The sequence below is a fragment of the Echinops telfairi genome, unplaced genomic scaffold, assembly GCF_000313985.2.
Source record: "Echinops telfairi isolate 266 unplaced genomic scaffold, ASM31398v2 ScPeMD7_443;HRSCAF=831, whole genome shotgun sequence".
Lineage (NCBI taxonomy): Eukaryota > Metazoa > Chordata > Mammalia > Afrosoricida > Tenrecidae > Echinops > Echinops telfairi.
Genome location: NW_022104341.1, coordinates 21492770 through 21510835, shown reverse-complemented (window position 1 = coordinate 21510835; position 18066 = coordinate 21492770). Strand labels below are relative to the sequence as shown.

The following is an 18066-nucleotide window of genomic DNA, read 5'->3' as shown; positions in this document are numbered from 1 at the left end:
TATGTATGTATCCTTATGATGACATAAAATTATCTATCACAGGTAGCTTCCAAGTCTGCCAAGCAGCTCAACACTGACAAGTACAAAGTTTAGTCCACATGATAGCTAAATGCAAAGTAGTTGCCATTCAAAATTTTATCTACAATTTTTGAGAGATTTACAGATTCACACTCAATAAGGTAACAATTTAAGGTAAAACACCACAAGCATTAAATAGACCCATTATATCACTTTCTCAAGCCCTAAAGATCCCATCTTGCTATATATTTGGATGCTTGGAGGAGGCATGGTTAGATGTCATGTGAAATCTTCCAGGAAAGTCTTCACAATTTTCCTTGAGATTTCAGGGTCTTGGTGTAATTTTTGAAAAGGTAATTGGGGGGTAAAATCTGTTCTCATAAAAGATTACAAAACCTTGGCACTACTAACATCTATCTTGCATTATGCCTTTATACATTTTTGTACGATTATAGCTACCTTGTTTTACATTGGAAACCTAAGAATGGTTTGCTCAGTATATCTTTGAGCTCTGTGTTGAACTTTTTCATACAGTGTATTTGTTGCTTACTTTTCTATCTTATAGGAAAAGGACAAGATTTTGTAGTATTGTGAATATAGTAAATTCATATTACTAAATGCTTTCCTCTTTTTTACTTGTTTTTATTGGTCTTTGTGTATTACTAAAACTAAGATTTTAATTTAATTTTAAATGTCCTCATAGTTTATGGAAGTAGATAGGTCAAACATTTTAAAAGCAGTGGACTCTTTAGTATTGATCAACCACAGAAGATAGTTACTCTTCTATTTTGATAACATTTTTCCCTTAGTTACAGAACATAGTTTTATATAAATAAAATCATACAGTATTTGAAGATTTGTGTTGTATTTTATTGTAATTGTGATGTTATTATGCATTTTGTAGAAAAATTCCATTTAATAGCTGCCTAATCTAATGTCAGAAAATTTAATCTTTTATTTTAAACTTAACACGAATGATATGAGAGGACCTGTCCTAGCACTGACTTATTTTTTAAGTTGATAGGAATACATCTAATTCTTATTTCAGTTTTATCACTTTATTGGTTAGTTGAACTTTTGAAATGTTTACTAGGTAAATGTAACTCTGTTGAATTTAGTGACTTATATTTCTGTTTGGATATGCAGTAATTCTCCTTTTTTATTAGGGATATTGTGATGGTATTTGATGAGGTGAATCTTCAGCTTTATAATCACTTTTAAAAATCATTTTATTGGGCGGTCATACAGCTCTTGTCACAATCCATACATACATACATCCATTGTGTCAAGCACATTTTTACATTTGTTGCCATCATCATTCTCAAAACATTTTCTTCATACTTGAGCCCTTGGTATAATCACATATTTTGACGAGGCTTTTTTTCCTTTTTAAATCTTAATCTGAAAGTACTCATCAGCTATTCAGATAAATATTTTCACGTATGTGATATATATGTTGTATGAGGAACCACTTATTATATTGTTATTTAAAGTGGCCTTCAAAACCTTGCTATAGTGCAAACAATGTTGCAATAGTGGGATCTTTCCTCCTGGACTGATAACTAAATCTTTACTATTTCTATACCTCAGTTAAATCTAGTTACTTCAAAGTACAATTAAACTAGTATTGATTGTGTTTAGTTCCAGATGAATCAGCTTCACATAGTACTTGTTTTAAAGTGAAGTGATTGAGCGCTTTCAATTTGAAGGTTTTATTAAAAAACATTATAAAGTTGCACTCTTATATTAAATATTTGGAGGGAAATTAATGTGCATGCTCTCATAGCCACTTGATTAAAGTTTAATTATTTTATAATCAATATTATACATTTTTATTGATTTATTTTGTACTGTACTTGTTAAGGATTAACACTTAAACCTAGTTGCTCTGTTTTTTTCCTTCTAGGGCTTACAATTAGTTTCCTAGAACATATTATTTATTTAAAGAAGGGAGACTTGGTAGTTTGTTAGAAATCTGACATCTCTACACTATCAAAAACCTGGGAGACTATTAATCATTCACATATTCTACTTCAAAGAACAAGTTGATCAAAAATCTTTGAGATTATATATTGAGGCATTATTATAATGATCATTTTAATCATGTTTAAGGAGTACAGTTAATTTAATAAGGGGTGGATGTCTTTGAAAAAGTTACAGAAGTATTTTTTAATGATTGTGTTGTCTAAAAAGTAGGGGACAATACCTACAAAGAATATTTATTTTAAAAGCAATTTAATTTAAATGTAGTAGCAGGTAACAGAATAAAGTAAATTCTGTGTTGGAAATCTGTTAGCATTTAATATTAATAGGAAATAAATACAAGAGGACTTCAAACGTTTGTAGAGAAAATGGAGTTATAATTTTTCCACTTACTTTTTGAAGCGTAATATTTATCCAAATATTTTCATTCCATTATGCTGGTTAACATTGTGTAACTGTTTGTTTGATTTTATCTTTTCTCCACTGTATTTATGATGTATTAAAATGACATGTAAACTGAACTTGAAATGATTTCTGAAAGGTTTTTTGTCTGTTTTTAGCAGCTAAAAGCATTTGCATGCTAATTTAAAACACTTTTTTATTACTATATATACTCGAGTATAAGCTAACCGGAATATCAGCTGAGGCACCTAACTTTACCACAAAACTGCATTAAAAATGTGCTGAAAGCTACTACCTACCAGGTCAGCAATACAAAGCAACTGGCCACTCCTAAGGAGAAGGATGAGGCTGCTTCCTTAGAACGTAAAGCATAACCGTCCTATTAGAGTTACTGTGAGTGAGAAGTTGGTGTGGCCTTTGTTGTTTCTCTATATTACAATGAATGCTATGTGTCCGTCCATTTTAATTCAGTATTTCCCACACTAAATCTATTGTATTTAGATGAAAGCCTTGGCATTAAATTAGGGCATTTCAAAAAGTACTGTAATATCTGTAGAATACCGTTTTCTTGCCAATCCATAATGTTTGCATCGAAAGTGTGATTTGTCCATGCCTGGCACTGCAGATCATGAAAGGATGATAGTAATAGGAGCAGAATGGGAGAACAAAGACTTGGGCTACATTGTGAAAAGCCAAAGGAGACTAGAAAGGAAACTGGCCATTATAAAGGCCAAATGGAGGTTCTAGGGAGTCAGAGGATCAAGAACGTGACGGAAAAAGTCAGGAAAATAGCAGAGGTAAAAACAAAAAACAAATATCTTGCCAAGAGAGGGTGTTAAAGTGGGTTAATGAATTAAAAATCGAAGTAGAGGTTTTTGAAAAATTGTAAAACCAGAATGTTTTTCTAAAAAGTCTCAGAAGATGATGGGCTGTTGGGGAAGATAAAAAATAGTGTTGGTGCTTAAGTCTCATTTAGAGTGAATGTCCTGGTGACTGATAAAATAGGTGATTGATTGCATGGCATTGAAATCAAGCAAATTCACTGCCATTGAGTCGGTTCCAACTCCTAGCAATCTTAATCTGAGTAGAGCCACATGCTGAGTGGCTGATGTTTTTGAATTTACTGTGCCACCAGAGTTCCTTCTCTCTACCATGCATTCAGTGCTGACTCAAAGTGACCCTCTGTGGGTTTCTCAGATTATGTGCAGGAGTAGAAAATAGTCTTTCTCCCGAGGAGCTGCAGATGGTCTTGAACTGCTAACCACATGAGTCACAGCCCAATGCATAACCACTACACCATCAGGGTTCTTTTTTAACATCAGAAGTCAGTCAAATTGATGGTGCTAGACCAGTCAGAAAGTCACGTTGTGTACTCAATTAGAGAGCCTAGTTGTACATTTCTTCTCTAAAGAAAGGTTGGTTTATGGATATAAAAATGAATTTTTTGAGAGGAGTGTAAGAGAAATGTCATTAGGACAAAGCAACCTTCTGACTTTCTTTAAAAACAATTTGAATAAAAGTACAATTGTTGATAGAAAAGAATTGATTCCAAAAGTAAAATAAGAATTGAAGGGGAGTATTGATAGAAGAAGAGAAATGGTCTGTAAAAAATAACATTACTGTTCTTAGGATCCTCAGTAATTTAAAAAGTATCCTTAGACCAAAAAGAGAGAGAGAGAGAGAGAGAGAGAGAACTGATAAAACTGATTCACAGTAACCTATGAGATATGATAGCTACTTCTGGAAATGAGTATGGGGAGAAACAGGAAATGGTGATAAAGGTCAAGAGATGCAGAGAAAATGCCAGCAACTAGGCATCTTTGTAAAGAATATTTTAATAAATGGTTAATGATTACGACAACCAATTAAAGTTTTTTTGGATTAGTGGGCCTTGAGAATCACCATGAGAAATGAAACTGATTTTTTCCTTTTTTTAGTTTAAGAGCTGGTCTAGGTTTTACTAGATTCTAAAGTAGATTTCAGAGAAGTCCATATTGTCAAAGGTGATTTGAGGCTTACTCATTAAACTCCATGTATGTCAGAATAGAATAGTGCCTCTGGAGACTGAGCTTTTTTCCTATTTTATGCCACAGATTGCTTTTGTGTGTGTGTCTCTTTCTAATAAAAGCCTTTGCCAATTAAAGTCATGACAAGAAAATGGAAATTGTATTCTAAATGCATAAATCAGTTTCTGCTACTATTAAATGCTTTTGTGTATAAACTTTTAGTTTCATGCTATGGCATTCAACCAAAGCTATTCGAAGATCCTGGAAAAACTTAACAAGTAATAGGGATTATGTAATAAAAAGTTATATGCGCATTCTTAGGAATTAGGAATATATTGATACTTGAAATAAGTTTCATTGAGAAATGTATTGAAAAATTTGTGTTCACAAACCAGATCCTTATTTCTGGCATTTACTTTAAAAATCAAGTGGGTAAATGAATGAAATTAATTTGGTTATGGTTTTTATTTGTTGAATTTGGACAGTGGCTAATAAGGTTCATTATTGTTGATACTTTTGTATATGTTTGAAGGTTTTCAAGATAAAACATGAAGAAACAGGAAAATAAGCTAAATTGGTGCGCTCAAAAGGGGGTGTGGAAATATGCCTGAGTATATGTAGAAAAGAAATGAAACATAATAGAATCTTCAGAAATGATGAATGAGTTAAAAAAGAAATTGGAGGGAAAGTAGTTGTAAATAAAAAACTTACAAAGATAATAATTGTGATAACTAAACAGCATTTCAGATTGCCAATGAGAGGTCATAATATTTTTTATAAAGTAAAAAGTCTGGTAAAAGAGCACCTGAAACTAAAGGTAAACAACAGATCCTCTTGAAAAACACAAGAAGGCTGAAAAAAGAGAAGAAATAAAATGTGAACTTATGGAACAACAGTGTTAAGGCCATTTCTACCCAGGTATGTCATGAAGTCAACCTTATTTGAGTTGGATATTTTCCCCTTTATTGTTAAAAGGTGAAAAGAGCATATTCACTTTTATTACTGAACTGTACTTATTTGAAAAATAAGTTGGTATGTAAGAATTTAAGAGATGAAAGGATTCTTAGTTCATTGGTACTTGAAAGTTGGGTTAAGGGTGCTGCAGCAGAAGGTGTTCTCTATAATAAATGAGGACAGGATTACATAAAGATGATCCGAAACAATAAGGCTGGACAGGGAGCAAAAGAAGTAGAAGGACATGTCACAGCTAGCTAGTTGGCAAATACTGAAAGAAAAAATCCATATCCTATAGTGGTACTTTTAAATTTTACTGGGAGCATGTGATTTTGAGAAACTTGTGTTCATTTTTTTTTTTTTACTTGTGTTCATTTTAATAGCCATTTGAGTATGGAATTTGTTAAAGTTTTCCTTTAAATCTTTTGAATTATTTCATGATATTCATGATGATTTTCCTCTAGAAACTGAAGCACTTAGCTTTTTCATAAATATATTTTATTCTGCTAGAATATACAAAGAAAATGCCTAGTTATTGTAGAAAAAAAGTCTTAGTAACAATTATGTTAGAGATAATTTTTATATTTTGTTTCTCACTATAAAATATGAAAGTAAATTTTCAAGTCTTCCTGAAAGCATTACATTTTTTATGCTTTGTTTACTTTTTCATAGGAAGTGAATTACTACGTACTTTTTAAAGAAAATACAGGTAGGTGCCCTACCTCAGATAATGAACAGGTTCATTAAAACCAGTTTCTTTTAACAACTGCACATTGGCAAACCTATTTTCTCAATAATATAAAACTTGAATTTCAGGAACCACTTGGAATGGTCAGCCGGAAGCCATGCAGCCATCGTTCATAAATTGGTTTTTTTAAACGACTTGTGTGTGTTTCGTAAAATATGCTTTATTTTAAAATTAGGGCTTCCTGTTGCAGCTGTTCCAGGAGCTCTGAGTCCTTTGGCTATTCCAAATGCAGCTGCTGCGGCAGCTGCTGGCCGAGTGGGTCTGCCTGGAGTCTCAGCTGGTGGCAATACAGTCCTGTTGGTTAGCAATTTAAATGAAGAGGTTAGTCAATGATTTTCTAATGTTTACCTTGTAACTTCATTTCATTTGTGGAAGTTCTCATGTTTATATCATTTTGCACTTGCCTTTTCTTTTTATGTACATTCATTAGTCAAAGTATTTTTGTATGTTTCTATTTCTGAATAAATTCTTATGTACTTGTTTAGGTAATATTTTATTCCCTTTTATTTATTATTATTATTATTTTAATTGAATGACCTATTTTTCCTAAGAAAAATATGGTGAAGTACTATGGTTTGGCTTTTTATCCTTTTTTTGTTCTCAAAAACAAATGTAACCTAATTTTCAGATTTAACTGTAAAACAATTTTGCTCTTTGCCTTTTCTAATTATTTGCTTGTTCATTTCATGCTTATGTGTCGTTGCATTTTTAAAAATCTTATTTTATGTGAACTACTCTAATACATTTTTCTTTGAAGGTTCTTCCAAAGATCTTGACACGAGGCACTCTTCAGTCTTTCTTAGTAATTTTTTTCTTTGCAGTTTATTAGTCATTGTCTTCTAAAAATATTTTCAACTTTATTTTCCTTCCTCCCTTTCGTGTTAAATGAAATCTATTGTTAAGTTGTTTTCTTTAGTTGTACATTTTATGTCGGATATATTTTATTTTTATTGCTACGAAGGCTGGTATGAAATGTGGGAAGTTCAATGTCTAATTGAAATATTTTTAATTGGCCTCTGTTAATATAAACATTAAGCTTATTTTATTATTTAATACTGTTGCCATTTACAGTTCTGCATGCCAAAATGTTTGGATCAGAGCACCTTGTTTTTTATTTTAAGACTTTTGCCTGCATTTCATAACCAACCCTGCTTATGCAGTTACAGTTCAAAGTTTAAAGTACCTGTGCATGCTTTCCTTCCCTATGTTGAGATGAAATGCTGTAATTTACTCTTTGATGTAGATGTACTTTACCCATATTTGTCTTGGATGACTACATTTTACTCAGTTTTTCTTGTACAGTACATAAACCAACCATTTTCTGACCAAATTCCTGCATTTCCTATGTACTGACCTATATTTTATTTTTTTGTTTTGTTTCCCAATTCCTTATTTTTTCTTCTGCATTGCTGTTTCCCTTCCCCATCTCATCCTTTCCCCTGTGTGTTCCCCGTCCCTTTCCTTGTCTTTTCCCAATGCCCATCCCCCCTCCCTGTCTTACCCTTTATTTTCCTTGTCCTTGTCTTCATTCCCTGTCTCCTTTCCCTGTGTTCATGCTTCTGTGCTTGAACAAATGTTCCTCGGACCAACTTGCCCCAATTAACCGCCTTGAACCATGATCCATGACCACCTCACCATTCTGCGGGAACCACCCTTCGTTATGGATGATCTGTTCATCTCCGCTCTTCCTCGACTCTTCTCTCTTCTTGTCTTACGCTGCTTGCTCTTCTCTCCTTCTAAAGATGGTTACGCCCCAAAGTCTGTTTACCCTCTTCGGTATGTTATTGTTAGCACTATACTTTTATTATTGATTTGATTTTTGTTTCACCTTAATTCTTATTTGTAGCTAGCACTTTGGCTTAAAGTTGAATAGTAAATCTTTTGCTATTTTTCTTTGCTATTTAAAACTCTCCATAGACACAAAATTTGTTTTAATGCATGCTGATTTATTTTGCATGGTCTTTAATTTAATGTCATTCACAAAGCTTTGAGGGTTTATCAAAGATTATTCTTTTCAAAATTCACTGTTCAAAATCTTAATCTTCTTTATTCATTTGTGAGAATGGTGAGATTGAATGAGTGATCATGTTGATGTCTGAATGTTTCATTGATATGTCAGAAAGATAATCTGTAGATGACTTGCACTTAAAATTAATTCCATTTTTGGATTACCTCTCTGTGACTCCAAAAAGGTGTTTATGGAGATGTGCAGCGTGTGAAGATTTTGTACAATAAAAAAGACAGTGCTCTAATACAGATGGCTGATGGAAACCAATCACAACTTGGTAAGATTATACCATGTGCTTTTCTATATAATGATAAACTTATGCCAGTAAGAATTTTTTTTTATATAAGAGCAAGTTCTTCAATGTCATTTTAATTTTTATTTTAAATGTTAAGGGTTCTATTGATGATCATATTTGTATTTTTATGATTTTCCTCCTACAGTTTCTTAGGCATAGTTCACTGAGAAAGATTTGGGGTTCAAAATTACAGTAACAGTTTTTCATAAGAATGATAGAATTTATATTAAAAATCTTTTTTCGTTATTTTTTCATTCATTATTACTCCCTATAATAGAAATTAACCTTTTTTTATAAGTGGTGAGGGAAAGAAGCACCAGTAGCGCAGTGGGTTGACTTTGGTACTGTCAATGAAGAGGTGGGCATTTTGAGCCCACCACCTCAGCGGGAGAACTAAGCCGTCTGCTGCTGTGGGGCAGTACTGCTCTGCCCTGTGAAGTTGCTGTGGGTTGGAATTGATTCAGTAGCAGTTGGTGTCAGGTTTATATATGTCCTTGTTTGGAATCCTGATAAGTGCTGTGTTTTAATTTATTCAAAGTCATTTAAAAGTATTTGGCTAAAATGACAAACTAGAACCTTCATATGGAAATGATCTTGTAGAGATACCAGATTTTTAGGAAATGGAAAATCTAATTGGGTTTCCTTACTAACCCTTTTTATGCCAAATTTCTGCATATTTTATCTATAGATATTTTTTGTTCTCTAGCTTTGTTTTTCTTCTGCATTGCTCTTTCCCTTCCCTATTTCATCCTGTCCCATATGTGTTCACTTTTCCTTTCCTTGTCTTTCCTGAAATGACCATCCACTTTTCTTGTCTTACCTGTTAACCATTCATGGTTACCTCTATTTTTGAAATCTACTGTTGTCAACTTATTTCATTAAACCAATCTCATTGACATTACACATAAAGTATTTAAATCACTACATTCTCACAATATGATCGACTGTAAATTCCTGTATGTTCTTGGTTTTTATAATTTCATTTGTTTAAATTCAAGATGATGGTAGCCTCTACTTGGCTTTAGTCACGTTTTGCATTTTGAAACATTTCAGTTTTCAAAGTAAATATGGTTGTGTCTTTGTTATTAGCTCCAAATGAGAGTTGTGTACAAATAGCACAGTAAGCTGAACCAATTTGGGACTTTGGAATCTCGAGTTTGACTTGTAGTATTTAATACCAACGATCTTGGCACCTCATAAATATGTAAAGAATCCAATTGGCCAATTTTTTAAATCATGCTGTAGGATGTGAACGGCATGTAAAGATACCTATTCATCAGTTTAGTCAAATATTTTTTAATGACTTTGAATAAAGTAAAATAACAGTGCTCAAATCCTTTTTGTATCTTTTTTTCCCCATTAACTGTGTGAAGTGTGAGTTAGTGACCTTACTCTTATTTTGTAAACACTGGATACAGACTGATCATGGTTGAGATTTGCATAAAGTCGAATTCATAACCAAGTTCTTAGGCTATTTTTTTCTACAAACATTATTAAAAATAAAGGATTTCTGATTTTTATTAATTTTATATTTACACATCTTTTACCCTTAATTTTTGTAAGGTCTGTACATCAGTACTTTGATTTCTTACATGTTTGATATATTCTGCGTTGTCAAAGTAAATTTATTTTTTGTCGATGCTGTAAAATAGATTGGCTTTTCCTTTATTGAAGTACATGACCTTAAAAACATATTACGAAGGTGCTTCAAAGAGTTTGTGGAAAAAAATGAAATGATGGAATGGAAAGATAATCTAGTGTTTCCACAAACCACCAATACCTTTAAATAGAGCGTGCATGCTCTCCTCCTCCTCCTCCCACCATCGTACCACCACAGTAGAACAAACTGACAGGCAGTGAGGGAATAATTCAGGGGGACGGAAACCAAACCTGCTTTGAAAGTGAAAAGATACACATGTATACCTAATCTCAGATGTGTTCATTCATTTTTAAAATAACCCAACAGCTACCTCAAGTAACCACATAGTGTTTTGTGGTCAGTTGCTGCACTAAGTGGTGGAGTGGAGACAAATGGGTCTTGTTTCATGTATTATAGAGTTAGAAGAAGTATATGACTACTGTGAATTGTGATGAATTTCAAGAATTTTTAAAAACCATTTTATTGGTGGCTCGTACAACTCATCACAATCCATACATACATCCACTGTGTCAAGCACATTTGTACATTTGTTGCCATCATCATTCTCAAACATTTGGTTTCTATTTGGGGAATTTCAAGAATTTTATAGATTACTTGGTGAGAATTTTTAGTGAGGTTCCAGAAGATAAAAGTCTTCTTAAAATGGGACATTAAAGGTTGAAGAAATGGATAGAGGAAGTTCAGGAAATAGAAAAATATTAGTGATAATGTGGACAAACATGTATATGACTAAAAGTTAATAAAAACTAGCATGAATCTTGAAGGAATACGTTTTGTTTACCTGGAGTGTAAAATATAAGCACACTTTAAGGCTAAGATACTGTAAGTTTTATGAGGGTTGGTATATCGTGCCTTATCACTTCAGCTCTAAGTTGGTGAGTGGTTGATACTACATTCTATGAAAAAGATGACGACATACTTAAAAGTCAGACTGCAAAAGGCATAGCTGTAGTGAATGACTGAAGACTTCATTTCTTAGGGCTTTAAGCAGGGAGTGACATGACCAGATTTGCAATTAGGATAGGTCAGCCCAGCTGCTGAATAGAGAATGGATTGGGGGAAAAACAAAGGTCCACTAGGAAGAAAAATTAGGGAGACTGGATTGATTCCCCCCCAGTTCAAAAATCATGGCAGGCGAAAGTAAAGAAATTGAGAAAACAGAACCTTAAGAGATGATTAGCAAGAAGCGTAGTGGTATAGAACTGGGCAAAAAAATTGTTAAGATGCTATATAGTTTGGTTGGGCAATTAAGTGTTATGTGTTGATAGTACTTATGAAGCAGCAAGATTGTTGAGAGGTTCCTCAACAATCGAGGCTTTTATGGTATTAAAGTGTCTTAACCAAAATATGGATAGTACAAATGACAATTGCTACCAGTGCTAGGGATAAATTCATGATTCCTTTTAAAGTCATAAAAATTCAGATTTAAAATAATTTTCAATAAGAATTCTTTTCATTTTGAATTTTGTAGTCACTTTTTAAAATAGGTACCCTTTATTTTTTATAGCCATGAACCATCTTAATGGACAAAAAATGTATGGAAAAATTATTCGTGTTACTCTCTCTAAACACCAGACTGTACAGCTACCTCGAGAGGGACTTGATGATCAAGGGCTAACAAAAGATTTTGGTAATTCCCCATTACATCGCTTTAAGAAACCTGGATCCAAAAATTTTCAAAACATTTTTCCTCCTTCTGCAACTCTGCACCTATCCAATATCCCGTAAGTACTAAAGCTGAAGTTTATTGAAGACCATACACTTGATACAAATTTTAATATTAACCTTTACCTATGTTTTCCTCCAATTTTCCCAGTCCTTCAGTAGCAGAAGAGGATCTACGAACACTGTTTGCTAACACTGGGGGCACTGTGAAAGCATTTAAATTTTTTCAGTAAGCAAGCTTCCTTGTCTTTAAATTGACTTGGTAGAAGTAAGTTTTTTCAGGCAGTTTTTATTCTTATTGTTTATAGAAGTGTTTTGTTTATTAGAAGTATTGGACACAATTTTGAAGTGTGCTTTTTTTTTTAAGTATCTAATTTCATAATTTTGTTTCAGAAGAGATCACAAAATGGCTCTTCTTCAGATGGCGACAGTGGAAGAAGCTATCCAGGCCTTGATCGATCTTCATAATTATAACCTTGGTGAAAATCATCATCTGAGAGTGTCTTTCTCCAAGTCAACAATCTGAAAAGGGGGAGGTGAAGATTGGGAGTGAATCACATTGTTTGGTGTTATCACCTATTGACTGTTCAGAAAAGTGGGGGACCAGAGTTTGATTTTGTTTTGTTTTGTTTTCTTCACGCTGTTATCATTCCTTGTTTATAAAACGAAATGGCGTACGTAAAGGCAGAGTTACTGACTGCTGTATTTCATCTGTTCTGTAGGGAAGCCATTTTTACTGTGTTTATAATTTCAGTTTAATTTTACTTTGTTTTGTTTTCAGCTTAGTTGACATATGTGCCTTAAAAAGGAAAACTAGTGTTGCTATTATGCATTTACTAGAAAAAAGAAATTGGTTGTCTAGGGCACATTGTTACATGGGAATTAAAATATGTTTAGGCAGGGGTGTGTAAAAAGGTTAAGTTGTTTTTTTTTCTCCTGCTTGGAACTTATTTTTAATTATTGGCTTGTCACATTTCTTTCCATTTAATCAAATATTATACATGATATTGAAAGAAAACAACATTTTCAGTTTATACTACTGTATGTAGGCTTTATTGCTTTAAAAAACCCATTGGCCTGTGTATCTCACAATTCTGGTCTAGATTCAGTTCTGAATATAGGCATTAGTTAAAATTAACAAGATGCAGAGTGTTCATTTCTTAAGACAGCAAAGTGATTTCTGTAAGTTTGAGCCCTATGTGGAAAGCATTGTGGAATCTTAACCTTTTTGTACACACTCTTGTGGGACGTATCATATAAATGTCAGCACTAAGTAATGTCTTGTTTGTGGCTGAATATTTTTCGTAGATGTTTTTGAAGTTGAAATGACATGTGCATTTAAATATATATTGCCATCCTTAGTTTGTAATTAAGATTTGGAATATGGTTGTGGATTTCTGAGCATGTGCAGACTGGTCTAGCTAGTTCAGGAACTGGTGCATGTATTTTTCAAAGATAAAGAAAGTGTACTGCGAAAATTTGCAGGAAGATAAGTTTTGTGGCAGTTTTCTAAAACTGACAACCAGGTGGGACCAAAGTTTATGTGCCTTTAGTCTTAATTTACCTTGCATTGTAATATTCAGTTTTAATAAATCTTCAAAATATTTTGTATTTAGGAATAGATCTGACTTTAATAAAAACATGGCTCAGAATCTACAGGTCAAATTAATTTGAACAGTTCTTGTCAATCTGAATTGTTGATTCTGTTTAAATGACCAATACTTTTTGAAATCGCTGTAATTAGTTTCAAGATTCATAGATTCTGTTATCTATGTAGACAGAATGGTCATGTATATTTTCTATTAGTTGAGTTTTTACATCTTTAGAAATGTAAAATTCAGTATAGTTTGAAAGCGGCACAATTAAAAATTAATTTTCTAACAAAGTTGGGAGGTTTGATGGTTGTTTAATTTCATTTGTGTGTACTCTGCTTACCTCTGTAGCATGCTCAATAAATACTTCTGTAGCTCTGTATTCACCTTTTCTGTCTTTCTCTGCTGCCTTTTCTCTCTTCTCTTTGTTTTCACTCCACTGTGCTTCTGAATTCATGTTTATTCTCTGCCAGGGTGGGAAAGGACTAATAGTACAATTCCATGGCTTTTTACCATTAATAAATCTAGCTACTGTAAAAGTATACCAGCTGGGGTTTTGTTTTGTTTTATTTTGATTTTTAATTTGAAAGATGGTTAACTGCTTTTCAGTAGGACACATATTAAACATTTCCCACCCTGTTAAAATCTGCTTTAAAGACATAACTTTTATTATAGCGTGTTAATTCTATCTCTTTGGTTGTTTTTGTTTCTTTTCAGTAGACTTATGCACTGATAGATCTTTTGGATTTGCCATGCTTTTTGCTGCAATTTCATCTTTCATCTTTTGTGTCTGCTAAAGATTTCCCACTAATCTTAGAATACCTTGTGAGTTTATTTAAAAAAGAAACAAACCTTGCTATTTTCATAAAGAAGGAAAGTAGCATATCATATGCTTTTTGTCTTTGATGGGAAAACAAATATACAGGTATTTAAAAACTTTCTTGAAGAGTAACATACTTTACAACTGGGGATGCTCTTTAATTAGGTTTTTAAAGACTCACTATTAGAGTGCTCTCTATATATTACTGAAAGTATTTTTGTCACTTGTTTAAACAGGTAGATATATTGCTGTCCCACAACCTTGGAGGTATTCATGTTCCTTAGGTTTGTTCTGTTATAAATCCCTGACAATTACATAAAATCCGTGAAGTAGGAAAAGGATACAGATCAGTGAAGGGGCAAGAGATATATTTAAATTTTTATACTTATGGATAGCTCCGAGAAAGAAGATTTTTAAAAATATATCGGGTTTATACTTGTGTCCAGGGTGGAGATTTTGCTCATGCTTTAAAGTTAGCATTGCAGTACCCTGCCACTCCAGCAACGTGAAATCAGTCTATAAAATATCAATAGTTAATGAGTAATATGAGGTGACTTCAAAAAGTTTGTGGGAAAATCCATTATCTTAATTCTGCTTTCCCACTAACTTTTTGGAAAACTCTTGGAAGCCCCCTTGTAATTGGACAAAGCTGCTTTCATTGAAGTTGTTTGGAAGAGGAAATAATTTAGGGTAAGCTCAGTTTTTCTCAACTTTGGGTGGTATCTATGAGAGAGGTGCAAGGGTGGAGTTGTCTTGGAGGGAGAAATGGGCCTGTAATGTATAAGTAATGGTCCAATTGCTGAGCTGGGAGAAATTCCAGATAGCTCCATGAGGGAGATAACCAGAAATTTAGTTCAAAATTTCAAACTTAACAGAAAGCATGATGTTGAGTTGATTTCAACTCATTTGCAGGAGCAAATTCCCAGTTCCTTAGTCCTGCAAAGCCACCAGCGAGTTCAAACCAGGGACCTTTTGATTAACAGCCAAGCACTTAAACAGTTGTTACCACCAGGGTGCCTTAACGCAAAGAATCAAATCATACTAAATAACCTGATTTGTTCGTAAATTCTATTTGGATCACCATCCCCTTTCCAGGAAAGGAAGTCATTTTCTAAGCTTCAGTTTCTTATTTATAAAATGGAGCCAATTCTCCACATTCTTCAGGGTTCTTGTGAGGTGCAAACAGCGTAGTTGCAGAAGGGCTATGTAATTAGTCAACCACTTAAGATTTTTTTTAAAGGTCAGTGCTCCCAGAGTGCACAGAATTGCCTATAGTAAACATTCTTATCCACAGTAGGTTTTTCTTGGTATGAAGAAATATTTTAATAGCTTAAAATTAATTTAAATGTCTATAAAAGACATAGAATGGCAAGCATATGGTTTAGCCTTGTTTTCTCTTATACGATCAAGAAATATTTGATAGTCCAGTAATAAATTGTAGGTGTAGATTTCATTAGAAGTCCCTTAGCCGTGAGATTTTAACGTGTAAATCATTTTTTAAAGTGCTTTGACCCAAGTAAATCTAACGTCTAAAGACTTTTCAAGGCTGTGAAAGAAAACCACCTAAGCAGTAGCTCCGAATTTCAGACAAGAGTTTACTGGGCTGCCGTAATATTTTATTTTACAGTGGAGCATAGCTATGAAGAGAGTTATTTTTTCTTCCTTTTCAGGAGGTTTCTTTTTTAACCGGATATTTGTTTCTAGAAAATCTGTGCAAGAATTTAGAAAAAGTTTCTTTTTTGACCACAATATTAAGTAAGGTATATGTACTAATTACCAAACATCTTAATTGTATAGATAATCTTTATTTTCAATGCAGTTATTTCCTTTAAATTACTTGTTTTAGTTTCAGAGTTTGGAAATGAAAGTCAGTCTTTGAATGTAGCAAAAGTACCAGATTGCTCACATTAAAGGACAATGAGACAAGTCTATAGACTAAGACTGAACGCCTACGCATCTACTAGATTATTATTGGCCTTTCCCACACTTAGTATATGATTTTAAGTAGGATTTTTTCTTTTAAAAAGTCCTACATACTAAACAGATCTACGTACCTAGTCTACCCCTCCTTCCTTTCCCTGAGATAATCCTTATTATGAATTTCATGTTTTGTTGTTCAGTGTTTTCTCTGCAAAGGAACTGTTCACATTCTATAGGATAAATTTATTTTTTTCCTATTTGCAGAGATACTGCATATATTATCATTATTCATGGTAATTAAGTACTGCAATGTTAGCAGCACACCCTTTATAACTTTAAGATTAGGATGTTTGTACTCCATCATTGTGACATGCAATCATTTTTAAAGGGGAGGTGGGGTTAATTCTCTTTTGTAAATAGAGAATGAATCAGATCTCCCAAATAAAAGATGTAGACTATTTTAAGTAGACCATTTCTGAGACCACCCTTCTTGTAACTTTTAAGTGCTGTCCTCCTTTTGTTTGCCTCCTCCCCTCCCATACCTTTAGAAATTTCTGTGGGCAACGTATTTGACGTATTTATTGCCGTCCTTGCTCACTGGTGTTTAGTGTGTAGGATTTTTGAGCCAAGGTATTTTCACCTTTTATGATGAGTTTTTTATGTACTGCTCACTTCCCTTATTAAGGCAAATCCCAGACATTTCATAAAACACCACTTTGGCATCTTAAGAGTTACTATTGTAATCACTGTTCTCTAAGATTTTAGCTTATTTAGCTTGTTCTCTTTGAACAAAGGTAGTCCTTGAACCTGGGAGTGGAGGACACACCTCGGGCTTGGCTGAATCTAAGTGTTGACAAGATGTACAGATTTGGGGAAGTTTGAGAAGCTTTTCAGTAGACAGCTCAGCACTGTGAAGATGAGTGTGTTGTCCTTTTTCCCTCCCTGTGTTTTTACATGTTGGTGACTTTCAGTTACCCAATTTTATGTTAACACCAATCAAGAATTATAGAACTAAAAAAAAAAAAAAAGAATTATAGAACCGAAAAGGACCCTACCTACTTGTAACCTCTTAAAAAATTGTTCAGAAAAATTAATAGTCTAGCAAAATTTATTGAGACTTGACTATAATCAGTATTCAGGTCCCTGGATTTCCAGTCCAATCTTCAATTATCCCGTGGGATGGAAAAAACCCATTGCCATTGAATGGATTTCTATTCCATAATGACCCTATAGAAGAGGATTCCCAGACTAAATCTTTATGGATATAGGAAGCAAACCTCATTCTCCTGCCCACCCCCAAGGAGCACCTGGTAGTTTCAAATGCTGACCTTGGCTTAGCAGCCCAATAAGTAACCAACCACACAGAAACGTGTTAGTTATAAATTGCAGCTACTTCAAATAAGTACAATAGAAAACAATAAAAATTGTATGCATCAAATGTAGCTTTATTGCAAATAGACTAATGCTGGTTAGTTTTCCCCTCAATTATAAATTGAGACTTTATACCCTGACTCTTTAATATGTAAGATAATAAAATTGTACCCTTGAGTCATCTTAGTGACTAGACATCTCTGTATTTGAAACACTGCAAGGGTCCCTGTCTCCCACCAGTCGCAAAGAGTTTGTGTACCTAAGCATTCTTAAGTGACCGCTTGTCCTTGGGCTGTGTTCTGTGCCGCAAAGAACACATAGCAGTGCACCAGTGTGCCGGTAGGTCTGGCTGTTTCAGTGCCTGGCGTGTGCTCTGCTGTCACGTATCCATGGAGTCTCTCTCGCTTGCCGCCCCACAGGCTGTCTCTCATCTTGTTGCTGCTTTTGCTCTTCATCACTGACTGTTGATTTCTCTCTCCTCCATCTTCATCTTTCTCCTTGTTTCTTCTTTGCAATTAATGACATTGCTTGTTCCAGTGATTTGGATATAATAGCCATAACCAACCTATTAAATATTCTTTTTTACATTTGGTTACTGAACTGACATGATGCTTTGTATTTCTA

The 18066-nt window shown here is 33.7% G+C and overlaps 1 protein-coding gene across 4 annotated transcripts in view; it reads left to right on the top strand.

The window, feature by feature from the left end:
• The window catches only part of PTBP2 (polypyrimidine tract binding protein 2), a 70668-nt gene extending 56955 nt beyond the window's left edge, over nucleotides 1–13713 (top strand). Inside the window, exons 8-13 of one of the 4 annotated variants that reach the window (XM_004699242.4) lie at nucleotides 6302–6432; nucleotides 7854–7887; nucleotides 8304–8396; nucleotides 11582–11798; nucleotides 11891–11968; nucleotides 12136–13713. In XM_004699242.4, the coding sequence (XP_004699299.1) occupies nucleotides 6302–6432; nucleotides 7854–7887; nucleotides 8304–8396; nucleotides 11582–11798; nucleotides 11891–11968; nucleotides 12136–12265 (683 nt within the window). In that variant the 3' untranslated portion in view covers nucleotides 12266–13713. Of the gene's footprint in view, nucleotides 1–6286; nucleotides 6433–7853; nucleotides 7888–8303; nucleotides 8397–11581; nucleotides 11799–11890; nucleotides 11969–12132 lie in introns of all 4 variants that reach the window. The other 3 variants (XM_004699241.4, XM_004699240.4, XM_004699239.4) reach the window with 3 other exon arrangements.
• The last annotated feature ends 4353 nt before the right edge of the window (nucleotides 13714–18066 follow it).